At 32.6% G+C, this 15527-nt stretch overlaps 2 protein-coding genes across 2 annotated transcripts; one reads left to right on the top strand and one right to left on the bottom strand.

The window, feature by feature from the left end:
• Positions 1-502: 502 nt before the first annotated feature.
• Positions 503-1046, top strand: LOC100251894 (uncharacterized). Its single transcript, XM_003634253.4, has one exon. The coding sequence runs from the start codon at positions 624-626 to the stop codon at positions 894-896; it is 273 nt and encodes a 90-aa protein (XP_003634301.1). The 5' UTR covers positions 503-623; the 3' UTR covers positions 897-1046.
• A 5925-nt stretch (positions 1047-6971) lies between these two features.
• On the bottom strand, positions 6972-12189 carry LOC100246765 (SNAP25 homologous protein SNAP33). The gene is made up of 6 exons (XM_002284450.5): positions 11793-12189; positions 10109-10697; positions 8148-8241; positions 7853-7983; positions 7418-7515; positions 6972-7300 (listed from the first exon to the last, which is right to left on the bottom strand). The coding sequence occupies exons 2-6, from the start codon at positions 10601-10603 to the stop codon at positions 7201-7203; spliced, it is 918 nt and encodes a 305-aa protein (XP_002284486.1). The 5' UTR covers positions 10604-10697; positions 11793-12189; the 3' UTR covers positions 6972-7200.
• Positions 12190-15527: the final 3338 nt, after the last annotated feature.

Here is a 15527-nt window from a genome sequence, read left to right as displayed (position 1 = left end):
CTTATGTATGTATATATGATTAATTTTATTTATATCATTTAATATTGAAGAGTGTGTTTCGTAGTAATTTTGGAAGTATTTTTAATACTTGAAAAATAAAACTTTTAAATATTAAAAATGGTAGAAATACTTTCTAGAATTATTGTCAAATGTACTGTAAGAGTGTATTCTGTAATGTTTCTCTTCAGATCATTTTTAATGAAAGCATTTTCTATGAAAGCGTTTTTGAAAAAAATCATTTGTCAAGTGTTTTTTCATGAAGTACTATAAATGAAATTTTAATTTAGATTAGAAATATTTTTTTAAAACATTGATGAATGAACTTTAAATTACTATTAATTTGAAATTTCATCATATAACATATGATGGGTGTGAAAAATAAAATTTATTATTTAAAAAACGGGAAAATATATCTTACTAAAATCATCTTGCTTAAAATCTCTTTTCAAAGCGTTGAAACGCCCGTGGGCTTTTCAAAGAGACTGGGCCCTGCAAAACTGCGGGCCTCGGCCCACGTGCCTTGCTTCAACATTGAGATTTTTTTTCATATTCTCATAGTTCTGCCTTTGCCTCATTATCCCTCCACTTTCTCATCAACCAAACGGACGATTTCCTCACTGAAAATGGCATCAACACCTTCGAAATCTCAAATCCTCTCTTTGTTCCGCTCTCTCCTCCGCACAGCACGCGATTTCTCGGACTACAATATTAGAGAATACACCAAGAGGCGTACCATCGACGGGTTCCGCCATAATCGCCACGTCTCCGACCCTTCCTCAATCGCCGCCGCCTACTCCGATGCCGAGTCTCAGCTCCAGATTGCCAGAAGGCAGGTCATAGTCTATTCGCTTTACGTTCCCAAGCTCAAGAGCGTCATGGAAATTAAGCACGCTTGAACCCTAATTTTCATGGTTTGTAGCTTAACTTCAAGTATTTGAATTTTGTATTGTGTGTGGCAGAAACGGATATTTGTGAGTTACAGTATAAGAAAACGGATATTTGGATTATTTTTTTAATTTGGTGTATAATTGATGAGTAATTTTTCACTTGGTTTCTAAGTGGCATTTGTAGCCTTTGATGCCAATTTCATGAACTTGCTTCGATATTTTTTAGTTGATGATATAGAAGTGGAATCCTGGGTGATTGGTATTTGGAGGTTTGCCAATATGTTGTGTAAAAAGTATTATGGTAGATCATTTTTTGCAGGATTTTGATTTTCATGAATAAGTGGTGGGTGATTTTTTCCTATTGAAAAATTGGTGGATAATTTTTCATAGGTTTTTGGACTTGTATAGATTTCGAAGTGAAACTCATGGCTTTTGATTTCTTATTTGTAGCCATTGTTATGAAGATTGAAAATTTGGCTATTAATAAGTGTATATTCTTCAATTTATAGTGTAGGATAAATGATTGTGTTAGGTTTCAGTTTCTAATGACTAATTTATGGGTGGGGTTTGAGATTTTATTAAGTTTGAATTTATCAAACTAGTTAAAGTGGCATTTTCAGCTTTTGATGATAATTATTATTATTTTTTGGATTCAATTTGTTATATCGCAAGCTTTTGCAACTAATTAAGAACTGAAATCCTTGGGTATTAAAAGATGGAGATTTCTGAATTTTTTAGTGTGAAACAATTGGTGAGCAGATTCTCATGGGATTGTGAATTTCCATATATAATTGGGTCTGCTTGTTTTGTAAACCATCTTTTAAACCTTTGAGGGAGCTTCAATATTTGTTGATATAAAGTTTATTAGGTTGATGTTTTATGTCATATTCTTGTCTTATTTGCCTTAAGAAATTGTGCTTCTTGGCTGTAAGGGATGATTCTGATTGATGGTTGAAGTTGGTTTTACCTTCTTCAATGTTCATGGAGTAACAAAATTATGGAGACATTAATTTATTAGGGATGATGGAGATTATTTTTATTATAGGAAATTATTTTGCTAGAAAATCACTTGGGAAGGCCTGACTTTCAGGGGAAGCAACTCCTGGGAGGTTAAAATATTTCTTTATGTCCATCAAATGCTGTGAAATTTGAACAGGTTTCACAAGAGTACTGAAAAGAATTTGAAGTCAAGAACCAAATTGCATTCTCATCTAGAGACCAGCATGACTAGGTCACAAAAGTTTAATTTTTTATTTTTTTTAATTGTTCTTCTGATGGTTGTTAGTCCTATATCCTTTACCCTTTGTTACATTGTACATACAAAACGGAAGAATTATGTGAGATTTGACAATCATTACTGTTTGATTTTGTTAAACTAAGAACCATTGTCAACCAACAGCTCACCACATTAGAATGAGAAAGGGGGAAATTCAATTCAGTAATTTCTCTAGTGTCTAACACATCAAGAAGTTTGAGATTGAAATTCATGTCACCTCTCGTTTCCTTTGTCTGCACCAAAGGGACTGTGATTTCACTACTCCATATGGTTTGTAATTTCTTTGACTATAATAACCACCAATGAGCTCTTCCAGAATACTAGCTCTTCTATCCTTCTCTGTTCTCTCTCTCTCTCTCTCCTTTCCTACCCTCCAACCCCTCTTGTCTTTTTTTTTGTGGGATGGCTCAAGTAAAGAAACTGAGGACAGGACATTGTGTATTCACTGTTTCAAAACCATCTTGGACACTGAGCACAGATGAAATAACTCTCTACCTCTCTATCTCTATCTGTCTCTCTCTCTCTTATTGACACCTTTGAGAAGAAAATTCATGTCTACTCTCTCTTACTTGTTCTGGTACAAGTTGACTGTTATTTCTCATACTATTTGTGGGAAGACTAAACTGAAGCCAAGGACAAGGCGCTGTATATTCACAGTTTCATGACCATCTTCGAGATTGAGCGCAGATGAAAAACTTTTTTGGTCCTGGCAACATATGGTGCTAGTTCTTATGTTTCATGTTTATCCGAAACACAATTTACTTCCAAAATGAAGACTGTTTTTCCTGGTCTGATAAGATTTGAAATTTTACCCCTAGAGTAAAAATTGTCAAACAGCTTGTAGGACAAATGCTCATGTGATGCTTTAAGAGAACTGGGTTGAGGTAGAGATTGGTGCTGATTTAATGCTTGAAGTCACTTAAATGTGTATCTATGTGAATTTTCAAAGTATAACAATCAGGTTTTCTTGCTTGTGTGTGATGCATGTGTGAAATCAGAAGATAAGTTGTGTTATCAATTGTGAAACCAATATAGTTGTAATTTGGTTACATATTAAAAGTATTGCTGTATAGTATTGAGGAACTGTGCAATTGAACCGGTACATGTCTAGTCATGTTATAGTTTAACAATTTTTCATGATTCTTTTTCAGTTGGAATAAATGATCAAAGAAGTGTGCACTGTCTTAATCAAACAGCAACAGAGCAGGAGGGAAAATGGCTGCGTTTAAAATATCCTAGGGTCCAAATGCATTGCCTGTATATTTATATGTGCTAGTATTTTTTATCTATGTTGCATTCAAATGTGCTGCTGCTACTGAAAATCTTTATGGGTTTAAATGATTTTGTTTTGATATAGACAGAGTTGTATGGCCTTATCTCGACTTCATGTGAACTCCTATCCCCCATAGTTTTGAATATCTTAAGATAATATCAAGCTAAATAGAAAGATGGGAGCATAGTGGAGTGCCTTGGATCCATGCCCTTGGTGTTTTTGGAGTGAGCATTGGAGAAGAATTAGTTACCCAGCCCTCTGTCTTAAGGATTGAGGGTAGGATTCATTTGCTCAGGTATCCGCCACATGCTCCTTTGAGCTGAATTAAAAGAATGTATCCTCAAGGAAGGATGTATCTTCAAGGCTGGGAGCCTGGAAGGCAAGGCATACAATTGATATAAGCATAATAATAAACTTTCTGAAGACATTTAAATTATGACATTAGAAATTAGTATGGACCAAAATATTCATGGCTAGTCATTATAATTATTGGCCTCTAATGTTTGCTCTAGTATGTGCCAAGTTTCTAAATTGATTACCACCTGTGTGGCTGTGTGTAGCTGAATTCCTTCTTTTAATATGCCCTACACCATTGGGTTTAAACCAATATTTTGCTAGGGTCTTTTAGCTGTTACTTAGAGACACCTAAACATCCTAGAATTTCAAAGTCCATTCTCTTTTCTGAACTGCCCGTCTCTTCCATTGAACTGTTCCCATTAATTTCCCCTGGAAAGTATAGTTCTCCTTGTTACTTCTGCAATGCAATTGGTTTTGGTTATGCACATCCAGATGAAGTTTGTGGAATTGCCTAGACTTAAGCCCACAAACAACCCACCTCAATGCCCCTTAAACAGCTCACGTAGACTCCCAGGACTCAAAAACTGAGCATGCCATGGCTCAGTGGTGCTAGCATTGGGATAAACGACCATATGCTAATTGTAATTGCTATTTTGTAAGAGACTTGAAACCTCTGCTGCAACATTTATGAAATAGGAAATAAAACCGATTTGCCTCTACTGTTTTCCATTCTTTGGTGGGCAACTTTTTGGATCAGAATGAGAAAGAGAAAAAACTAATTGCACGGAAAAGAAATGTTAATGTGGTGATTGCAACAACACAGAGGAGTAGGGTTGGTTTTGTAGATGCACAAAGAATGGCAGTGCCATATCTTCACCAGTGCAGGCTAGGCTGAAAAAGAAGTATCAAGGTTTTTATTGCTTATAACTGAAGGTTTGGTTCTCAACTGCCCCCACTGCCACAACAGGGTGTGTAGGCAAAAAAGGCAGGATGGTATTTAAGAGGAAGAGAGAGAAAGAAGAGAAGTGAGTAGAATAGCACAAAGATCATTAATTGATGATATACACATAAGGGGAAAAACCCTGCGCATGAAAATATTGATCTGCAGGCTTTGCAGCTAACATGGCATCAGCAAAGGAAGGATCGTGTTGCCATCCCCAAGAAAAGCTGACTCATAGAATTGATGTCTCTCAGCCCAGGCCCCAAGCAACCCTTAAATTAATGCCCTCTCTCCACTCATGGGTTTATCATTATCTCCAAAAATAAACCTAAGAACTAAAATAAAATAAAATAAAATAAAATACAAGTAAGGAACTGTTTGGCTTGATTTCTTCCTCGTCTTTGAGCTCTGATTCTCTGCCATCGAACACCTTTCTTCTTCTCTCTGGAGAACAACCTCCATTAATGCTTTTGAGGTTCAATGCAGTGATGCTTAATTAGAAGAGAAGAGCAGTGTTCCTCAATTGTGGAGTGGATTGGGACCTGAGGGAACCACCCGCTGCTCGGTGCTGTATCTATCCGGTGGTGGTGATAGTGGAGGACGGTGGTGGTTTCTTGAAAGTTGATGGTAAAGGCGAAGTGGGGTTTGAGAACTGAAGTGGTAGTGGTGACTGTATCTGTCTTCCACTTCATCCGAGGGTGGCGGTGGTGGTGGTGGAGGATGGTGGCGGTTCCTTCGAAATTGATTGGAGAGTTGATATGGTATTACAGAACTGAAATGGGAGTGGTGACTGTATCTATCTTCCACCTCATCCGGCGGTGGTGGAGGTGGTGGTGGTGGTGGTGGTGGTGGTAGTGGAGAATGGTGGTGGTTTGTTGGTAGGTGATTGTAAAGGCGAAATGTGGTTGGAGAACTGAAATGGTAGTGGTGAGAGCGGCTCTGAGGGAATTTAGAAGAGTCCTCATGGGATACGGCACCGGACAATTGAACTCTTGACGTAACAATGAGGATGAGGAAGACTGTCCATAGAGCCCGTTGATAGGTGAAGGAGTAGGCAGTGATGGTAGGGATGGCGGTGGTGGTGGAGGAAAAGGAGGAGGAGGAGGAGGAGGAGGATGATGAAGAAGAGGAAGAGGAGGAGGAGCTTCTCATGGGCATTGATATTTAAAATGAGAAGAAGGAGAAGAGGAATTGAGAGTGAAAGAGAGAATGAGGAAGGAAGGAGGTGATTCTCTCAACTCAAATATGGATGCAAACAAGAGAGGTGCATGGACAAACCCGCTTTCAATTGCATAAATACAAAAATAACTGCTATACCCACGCGCTTTTATAACTAGTGGTACACGCTCACCTGACATGCGGGCAGGTCTGACTCCCATCTGGTTTTCTACGCTCACAAGTCGCAATAGAAATTTAGAGAAAAAAAAAACGACTATCCTTCAGTGCCTGTTGGTAAATTCACATAATTTTGAAAATGGAAATTAAGAGAGAGGGTGTTGGAGAGCGCGTGAGGGAGGTACTGTTGGGGTCAACCGGGAGAGGACATGGACAGGGACTTGTGTTGTAGACAGTTAAAAGGGTGTGTAAACTTGGTACACATGCATGCTTGTGTCACACTGTATACTGACAAATATAAATATGAGGTATGAACCTTCCTTGTTTTATCTTTATTCCTAATCAATTTCTTTATCTCTTCACTCTAACCAAAACACACACACATGTTGTATAATAATAATACCAAAGAAATGAATCAAATTCCCAATTCCCAAGCTTAGAGAAGACATGATGATATGTTTGGAGAGACGGGGTCTTGAAACAAGTTCATTCTTCAAGGATACTCAAGAAGCTTCAAAGTACCTTCGAATCTTCACACTTGGGCTACACTCTTGATGTTCTATGCAATCCCCCCCTCTCATATTTTATTTAATTTGAACTATTTTACCCTATTATGATAGAGTGGATGCTGCAGGTTTCTGATGATATACTGAAACTTGCTTCTGGAGGCCTTTTCCTTACTATTTATGCACAAGTAGCCAACAATCCAATTTTTGTTGGAGCTTTAACATGAGGAGGTCACTCTGTGTTTGGAACTTCTCTTTTTCTACATCTAACCTTCGAAAATATTTTGGATTCCTTCCTCATTGGGGTTGCAAACAGGGACATCCATTCATGGGAAACCAGAAACACAACCAGGGGCTGCACAACATGGTAGAGACCAACTGTGGAGAACCCGGATGAGAATTGGGCGTACTAGTCCCAAGAGATGGGCAGATTTGATTACAGTGAAGTAGGGAAACATGAGCAATCAGAATAGTTAGCTGAATATACCATTGGGGTTTAACAGTTCTAAGCATCAGAATCCATTCTTATACTTTCTGATTGTAATTCCAATTAAAAGGGAGTGTACACAGAAACAAGATATCATGATAAGAGATCCAAATCCAAAAAGAATGAGTGCACAGCACATATCCATCAGAAAGGAGACAGCAAGGTGGACAAGATAAGTCCTGACAACACCATGGTCTTACTACTTGCCAAGCAAACGACGAGCACGTTGATTCCCATCTTTAATTCTGATACTTAACACATCCACATCATCCTCCATAGGAGCCAAGGCTCGGTTATGACTGCAATCATCAAAGAGACTCTTGTATTACCAAAAATGTATTTTTGACCAGAAGAGTTGATAAAATCAACAAAATAAGTTGGAATTTGATGCAGAAAATTTCAATAAAACCACCAACCTTTCAATTTCAGTTCCCATGTCAACAGCCATGTACTTCAGCTCGTCCAATAGATTACTTAAATCTGAAAGTGTGTCATCTTGCTTTGCATGTTCCACCTGTTTTAACATGATACCATATGAACAGTGACAGTGAGATTGTATGCAGATATTAGTAACCATAAGAAAATGAAACGATTCAAATTTGGTTTCCTAGCAGGGGGCTAGGAATTTGTCATGTATATTTGTACATTGCATTATTTATTTTATTCCAGGCCGACATGAGTATCATCAAACAATCTTAGTTTAAGTATCAAGAAAAATAACAATTTTAAATGCCATAACCAAACAAAGTAAATAATTCCATATGGCAAGCAAAAACAAATGTAATAATTTCATTTCTAGCTTAGTCCAAACACCCTAGCTGCAGTCTGAATCAGCATGAACAAATACAGACCTCAACTTTCTGCAGTGCATTGGTCGGTTCAGGAGGTGGTGTTCTTGTAGCCAACCGTCCCTTGGGAGCAGGAGCCAATCCTAACTTCTCTCTCTGTTCCATGTGGCTGCCCTTCCTGTAAGACAGATCATCTGCAAAACCAACCAAGTCAAACACACAAAATAAATAAATACATAATGCTTGGTGAACGAGGCACATCACCTCTAATTTTTTTGCTAGTATGAGTTTACGGAATGGAAACAAAAATAAAATAAAAATAAAAATCAGGCAAATAGAGCATAGAAAGAAAATTAACCTCTTGTGGTAATAGGCCCTGTTATTGGGCGGGTCTTTATTGGCTTCCAGGTCTTCGAGAAGATTCCTCCAAGACTTCCCAGAAGCTTCTCACCCTGAAATCAAACATCAAATAATAATCAATGAAATGTCTCTTTTAATACTAAATATCAGGCAATAAAATCCAGCATACCAAAGCAGGAAGAACCACATGACCTCTCAAGCATTTCTGAAAATCCAGCTCAAGATTGAAATGTGGGATAAGCAACATCCTCTAGTTCAAGGAAACATACAATTCATAGCCCTCTACACATCTGGGCCAAAACTACATTCACTACATTGACTGCTGAAGAACATCTAATTGGATTTGTTTGAATGAGTCTCAACTCTTGGATATATTACTAACATTATTGGTCAAATGGAGATGCACATGTTCCACTTTCCACCCAAAAAGATGATGGAGCAAAATTATGAAAGATCCTATTCATAAGGCTGTTAGGTTAAAATAAGCATCTTGCATTAAGTAGTCTAAGAGCAAGATGGAAAAGGAGTAACCTACAGATAAATCATGTTGGGACACACATCAGCCTGCAAAGAACTATTAGGCTGTTTGCAAAAACTTCTCAAATGCTACAAACTACATTTGAAGGTTTAATGCAATTTTTTAAGAGTGTTTGGATTAAACACTCAACCATGGGCCCTGCTTCCTAGCATATAATTTATCTGCATTTTAAAGTAGGGAGGCTCATGCTTTTCCTCAAATGCAATGCAGGAAGCAAATGTTTATTTAATTAAAATTTTCAAAAATGACAATAACTATCTTTATCTTTAATAAAAATGTTTTTAAAATACAAGTCCCAAACAAAAAAAATTCAATCCCACCACAATAGTAATTACTTGTACTTAAATGCTACTCCAAATAGTGTTTATGTACATAGACAAGTTCTTTCCTTCTAGCAATCAAAAACCACATGTACCAGATACAGCAACACCTCATAGAACTAAATAAGGAAGAAATTATGTCTATGAGGACCACTCCAGCTATTAATGGATCCTGACCATCTCTATCAAAGACACAAGTCCTGACATTTTCTAATTCTGATAGTTATTAGTTGCAATATTAAGCCTCTAGATGCGTTTTTTCAGGAAGCTGTGAAATCATCTAATAACAGATGTGATGGAATTATAAAGAGCAAAACTTTGCGAATATTGACATGATTGCCTATAATATCTTTGCAAGGGAATCCTGAAGATTACCTACTCCATTCTCATTAAAAATATCTTTTTAAAAGAAAAAACCAACTCCATCAACTAATGCTGAATGCTGTTGATTTATTATTCATCTATTTCACAGGAACTAAACTTTGACCTTTATGCCTAGTGTATGTGCATACATTTGCAATCATTTTCCTTCCAATCCTTGAGCAATAACAGAATCTAAATCCCATATGAAGAAGGCTATATGCTAAAAAGATGACAGAGGGAAAAGTAGTTAGTTTGCCGATGCAGATTAATTCCCATTCAATTCTATTAACATGACTAGAAATCCTATATAAGAAAATCCTTAATTCATAAGCCATGCACACATACACAGAATTCCCATTCTGAGATTAAAACAGAATTAACCCTTGCACAAAGAATGCTATGCACTATGAAGATGACTAAAGGCAATCTCAATTCTTATCTTAAATACCCTTGATCTGAACATATTTCCAAATCTATATATTTTATAGCTAGGAACTTCATCCTGAGACATACAGATTTCAACAGAAGCATATACCCAAGGAAACAACAGACTGCAAGATATATAAATAAATAAATAAATAAAAATTAAAAAAATAAACGCGTTGATTTATCAGAAAGTTCATCTTATGATTCATCACTTTCCAAAATTTTTTGCTTCTTAACTAATTTAACACACTTCTCATGTTATAGCCCATCTCTAAGCAGACAACGAAGGTTGGTGAACAAGGAAAGCCATACCCGACTGAGATCATGATCAATGTCAGCAGCATTCATGTGGGTCCGGGTAATTTGTTGACCCTGCTGATGCAAGGTGACCAAAGTCTTAGTGGCATCCTCTCTTATATCCTCTGCAATCTTCAGGCAGTTGTTGACCATCTTTGTATTCTCCTCGGCCTTGTATACTGCATAGTTCTCCAACTCTTGCACAGATTGGTTCTCTATTCCTCCTGAGTCATGGAAATCATTCTTGTACTTGTTTCTTTCTGATGAAAGAAGAAAATTTGAAGATGAAGAAGAAGACCCTTTTCCCACATCATCATCGAACGGGTTGGGGTTAGGTTGTGTAGTTAGCATAGGTTCAGAAGAAGTCCTTCTTGAGGGTTTAAGGGCTTTCTTGCCATCAAGGTCATCATGAGAATCAAAAGGGTTGGTGCTAGAAGAATGAGGATATCCAGGGTCAACTGAGTTATGCTTAGCAAACTTATGCAAGGGGGATTTCTTCAAACCAAACATTTTTTAATGGGTAGAAGCAAAAAATTTAGTGGGCAGTTGATCCTCGAAACAAAATAAGGCAAGAAAACTACAATATCAAACTTGGACAATGTTCCTGTAAAAGCAAGCAATATTAACATGTGAGATGATGTTGGTAATAGAAATAGTAATAATCCAAACAGAATGACCCATAATTCACAGTGAATTCAATTCGAATTACTGAAATCATCTTCAGTAGGATGAAAGTATGATTCAGAAATGAGTTAAGATGACCATCTGAAACATAACAAGAATAGGAAACCAGCACAAAACACAAAAAAATATAGAAAAGTTCATCAAACAGACCCTTTCTTTCCGCCATTCTTCAAACGAGTATTTTCAAAAAGAGTACGAGTCAATCGAGCACAGCCTTTTTTTTCGTTCTTGGAAAGAAACGGTTTGGGGGATAATTGAAAAAGATATTAAAAAGAAGGCCAAAAGCAATCAGAAAACCCACCAAATGTTTGGTTGCCGAGAAACTGCAGGAAAAAAAATATCAAAACCGATCTTTACATTTTTCCTTTGTTTTGATTCACAGAAAGAAAAGAGCAAAATAATCAAGTCAATTGGAACTTGTAAACTTATTTGGGAGACCTAAAGTTGACTTTTTGTTTCTCTTAAAAATATAAAACGTAAAATGGGGAAATTTCAAATTTCTTTTTCTCTAAACTTTTCTTCCATTTTCTTGGCAACCAAACAGAAGATAAGTAAAAACAAACACAAACCCATGAAAAAGTTCACATGGGGTACCTGAAAATCCGAATTGACAATCGAAAAACAAGTACATAAAAATATCAGCAATACTCTCAGATCACCAAAAGAAAAACATGGGTTTTCGTTTGGACAGAAAGAAAACGAAGTCCAAAAGAAAATTAACCACCCAATCTTCACAAGAAGAGCAAATCACAAGAAATTACAACAGAACCAGATGGATAAAGTGCTATAAAACAAAAACCAGGAGCAGAATAAACACAGATGAAAATAATCAAGGTGCTCAAGAACCTAAAATTCCGAAGAAAAAAAGTTGACACTATCTCGGATGAACACAACAAATTTGAACAGACCCAGACACATAAAGTGGTCTAAATCAAAACCCATATAGATAAAACGTTCTAAATCAAAACCCAAAAACAGAACCAACAGAAATCGAAGAATCCATATGCTTCAGTACCTGCTATCCCAACAAAAAAATGAAGACGATCTTGGATAAACTCAAGAGCCACGCTGCCTGAGAGAATGAAAAAACGAAAGCATATATAGACTATAGAGAGGGAAAATTCAAAGGGAAGAGAGAGGGCAACGCGTGTCGTGGTGAAGAAAGTCTTGGGGTCGGAAATTGGTGAGAAATTGCACAGCGAAAAGTACCAAGATCAAATGGGGTGTACATGGATTAATTTTTATTTTTGTCTTCCAATTTTTTTCTCTTACAAAAAAAAAAAAGCTTTTATTTTATTTTATTCACTCTTGAACAAATCAAACATGGACTTTTTTCAAGTAGCCAATTTAGACAATGTTGGGCCATTTCTTCTCTCTCTCTCTCTCTCTCTCTCTCTCATTAATTGATTGATGCTTACCACTATCATTTTTAAAATTTTTATATTGAAATCACATCCTAAATAATAAATTGGTAAAATTGGAGAGCCTTTATTTGAAAGTTTAATTAACACATTTGAGAGAATTAAATTCATTTATCCCTTCAAATATTTTTTTTTAATTTCAAAAATTTTCAAAGAATTTGGTTTACATTCATGGTAGATAATCATTTTTCAAAACAATTTAAAAAACATGGTATTTTTATGAAAACAAATTTTGCTTTAAAAAACATTAAAACTCTATTTACGACTATTTTTAAGAACATTTTTTTGTTTGTTAAAAAAAAAAAAAGAAAGATATTTTTAATAACAAAAAGCTATTTTCTATTGTCTATTATTAGAAAACATAAAACAAGACATTTTCATATAACATGTTGTAGTTGTTTTCACTTGTTTTTTTATCATTGTTTTAAGAAATAATTATACAAATATATATAATAATTAAAAATAAAATTGTGGACATAAAAATTATATTTAAAATATATTTAAACTATTAAAAATAAGTTTAAAACATCTTAGGTTCTCAAATAGATTTTTTTTTTTTTTTACAATATATTAGATAACAATTTTCAAAAACTATTTTGAAGAACCGTTTTTAAATACAGTTATCAAACAAGGCCTAAACAACTGTTTGTAAAAAATATTTTGATTTTTTTTTTGAAAACTTAATACCAAAATAGAAAATGTTAAAAAAGAAAATCAAGAGAAGGTTTAAAATGAATTATTCTTTTTATTACTTACTACTTGATTTAACCATATAAAAGAAAAAAATCCATTTTCACATTTCACAATATTGAATTGGTATTTTCAAAATTTTCTTAAAAAGCTGTGTTCTAGAAAGTTCGAAAAAAAAAATCACTTAAAAGAAGCCTTATGTTCCCATGATATTAAAAGAATAGTAACATTATGTATGTGATATGAAAAAAATTATTCCCTCGTTTTCTTGATTTCAGCCATTTTCTTTATTCATTGAATTCATAGTCATAAAAAAATGGAACGACTTTTTTATTATAATCTCTGTCTAAATTCACAATATTAAGTAAAATTAGATATATAGTTCATATATAATGAGTCATAACATTACATATGCATATGTTTTTTTCCTAACACAACCCAACTATTCGTATCTTAGGTTCAAATGGATTTTAAAACATTTTTCAAAACATTTATAAGAAATGGAAATCGTTCTTATTTAATCGCACGTCATAAGTCATAAATAGATACTATAAGAATTTTTATTCAAATTAAAACTCATAATATTTAACATCAGAATTGGCTTAACAATAATAGAATATTTATTGTAGGTATGATATAAATGGCACAAAGGGAAATTTGAGGAAAAAGATCTTCTAATTTTATGTTATTAAAAGAATAGTAAGTATATAGAATAGTAAGATTATATACATGATATGAAAAAAATAATATTAATATAAATAAAACATTATTTCATATATATTTGAGATAAAATATTATCTTAAAAAGAACAATTTATTTAATTATATATATAATAGTATATTTTCTATAATTTTGTGTTTTTTTATTTGAATTATCTAATGTTTGGTTGTTTGTTTGTTTTTTTTAATGGGTAATTAATTAGCTTAAAAAATTAATCAATTTGTGGTTTATTATATATATATATATATATATATATATATATATATATATATATATATATATATATAAATTATTTATCTATCTATTTATCTGATTAATTTTGGTTAATTAATATTTGTTTGTTTTTTTAAAATGGATAACTAATTAATTTAAAAATAAATTCAATGATTCATGAATCCATGGTTATTTTATAAAAAGAAAATGATTTATTTTTACTTATATAATAATGATATAGAAAGGGTCAAAGTAGTTGTAGAATTCATGATGAATGAATTAAATGGAGGAGGAAAGGTCATCACAAAATGTGGGAGATATTTTTTTTTTTGTCTTATATGAAATTGGACCCATTCAATTATTAGTAATGCAATAAATAAATATAATAATAATAAGAATAATGTAATTATAAATAATGTCCATTATTGAGTGGAATAACTTATAAAAATAATTTGAAATCCTAGTGATCCACTTAACAATACAAATCTATAAATAAAAATTGATTAATTTATAATGACTCTTGTTTCTCTTATATATAAAACCATATTTAAAAAAATATTAGAAAAATAAATTTCAAATTAAATAAGATTTAATGCATTAAATTTATTAATTAATTTTTAAAAATAACAAAATTTATGAACAAAAAATACTATAGTTTTTATTTTTTTATATTTTTATTTATATAGAATCATTTTTTTTTCAGCAGATAAATTAAATATAAATTAAACAAAACTTAATACATGGGATTTATTAATGAATTTAATAATTTTTAAAAATAATTTGAAATTTAAATATTGAACCTATTAATATTAGAAATTTATAGATAGAAATTGGTGCATAATGACATTATTATTATTATTATTTTACATATAATTATATTTTTTAAGTTTTATCACTAGAAAAATAAACTTTAAATTAAGCGATATTTTTATATTGAATTTATTAATGGGTTAAAATTTTTTAAATTAAATAAGAACTAAAAAAAAAATCTAATCATTATAAAAAATAAAAATTTAAAACTAATATAATAATAAGTTATGACTTTACTGTTTTTCTTATATACACAACTATATTTTTTGAATTTTCTCACTAGGTAAATAGATTCAAAATTAAAACATAATTAATAATTTAAATTACTTAATTAACCTTTTAATTTTTAGGAATAATTTGGAATTCAAAAACCAATCCAATTAATTACATATTACCATTTTAGAATTTTGTGTTAGTAATTGTTGACTCATTTACATATTAAAAAAATTAAATTTTATTTGTTATTCATTTTAAATAAAATATCATTAACAAATATTATTTTCAAATTATTATTATTATTATTTTTCAAAAAAAAAAAAAATCAATCAGTTCTCCTTAAAATATCCATATTTTTTAACATATACTAAAATAGCATTTTTGTATCAAAAATATAATTTATAATTTTATTATAATATTACTATTCATGTTTTACTAAAAACTATTAATTTTTAAATTATTTATAATTACGAATTAATTTTATTTTTAAAAGAGTATAAAAATTAAATTTACAATATCTTTACAAAATTAAAATAGAAAATTATTTTTGTAAAAACTTATTCAAACAAGGTTTTTTCATAAAAAATTAATTTCATAAAAAAAATGATTGAAATATATATATATATATATATATATATATATATATAGAGAGAGAGAGAGAGAGAGAGAGAGAGAGAGAG

The sequence above is a fragment of the Vitis vinifera genome, chromosome 17 (assembly GCF_030704535.1).
Source record: "Vitis vinifera cultivar Pinot Noir 40024 chromosome 17, ASM3070453v1".
Lineage (NCBI taxonomy): Eukaryota > Viridiplantae > Streptophyta > Magnoliopsida > Vitales > Vitaceae > Vitis > Vitis vinifera.
Note: the sequence above shows the minus strand (reverse complement) of the source record. Positions and strands in the feature narration are given on the sequence as shown.

Excerpts from the sequence above, each read along its gene's own strand:
- LOC100246765 (XM_002284450.5), bottom strand. The coding sequence starts at position 10,603 with ATGTTTGGTTTGAAGAAATCCCCCTTGCATAAGTTTGCTAAGCATAAC. Across the intron at positions 8,242-10,108 it reads TTGATCATGATCTCAGTCGG|GGTGAGAAGCTTCTGGGAAG; the intron begins GTATGGCTTTCC and ends GTTTGATTTCAG. Across the intron at positions 7,301-7,417 it reads ATGGGAACTGAAATTGAAAG|TCATAACCGAGCCTTGGCTC; the intron begins GTTGGTGGTTTT and ends TGATGATTGCAG.
- LOC100251894 (XM_003634253.4), top strand. The coding sequence starts at position 624 with ATGGCATCAACACCTTCGAAATCTCAAATCCTCTCTTTGTTCCGCTCT.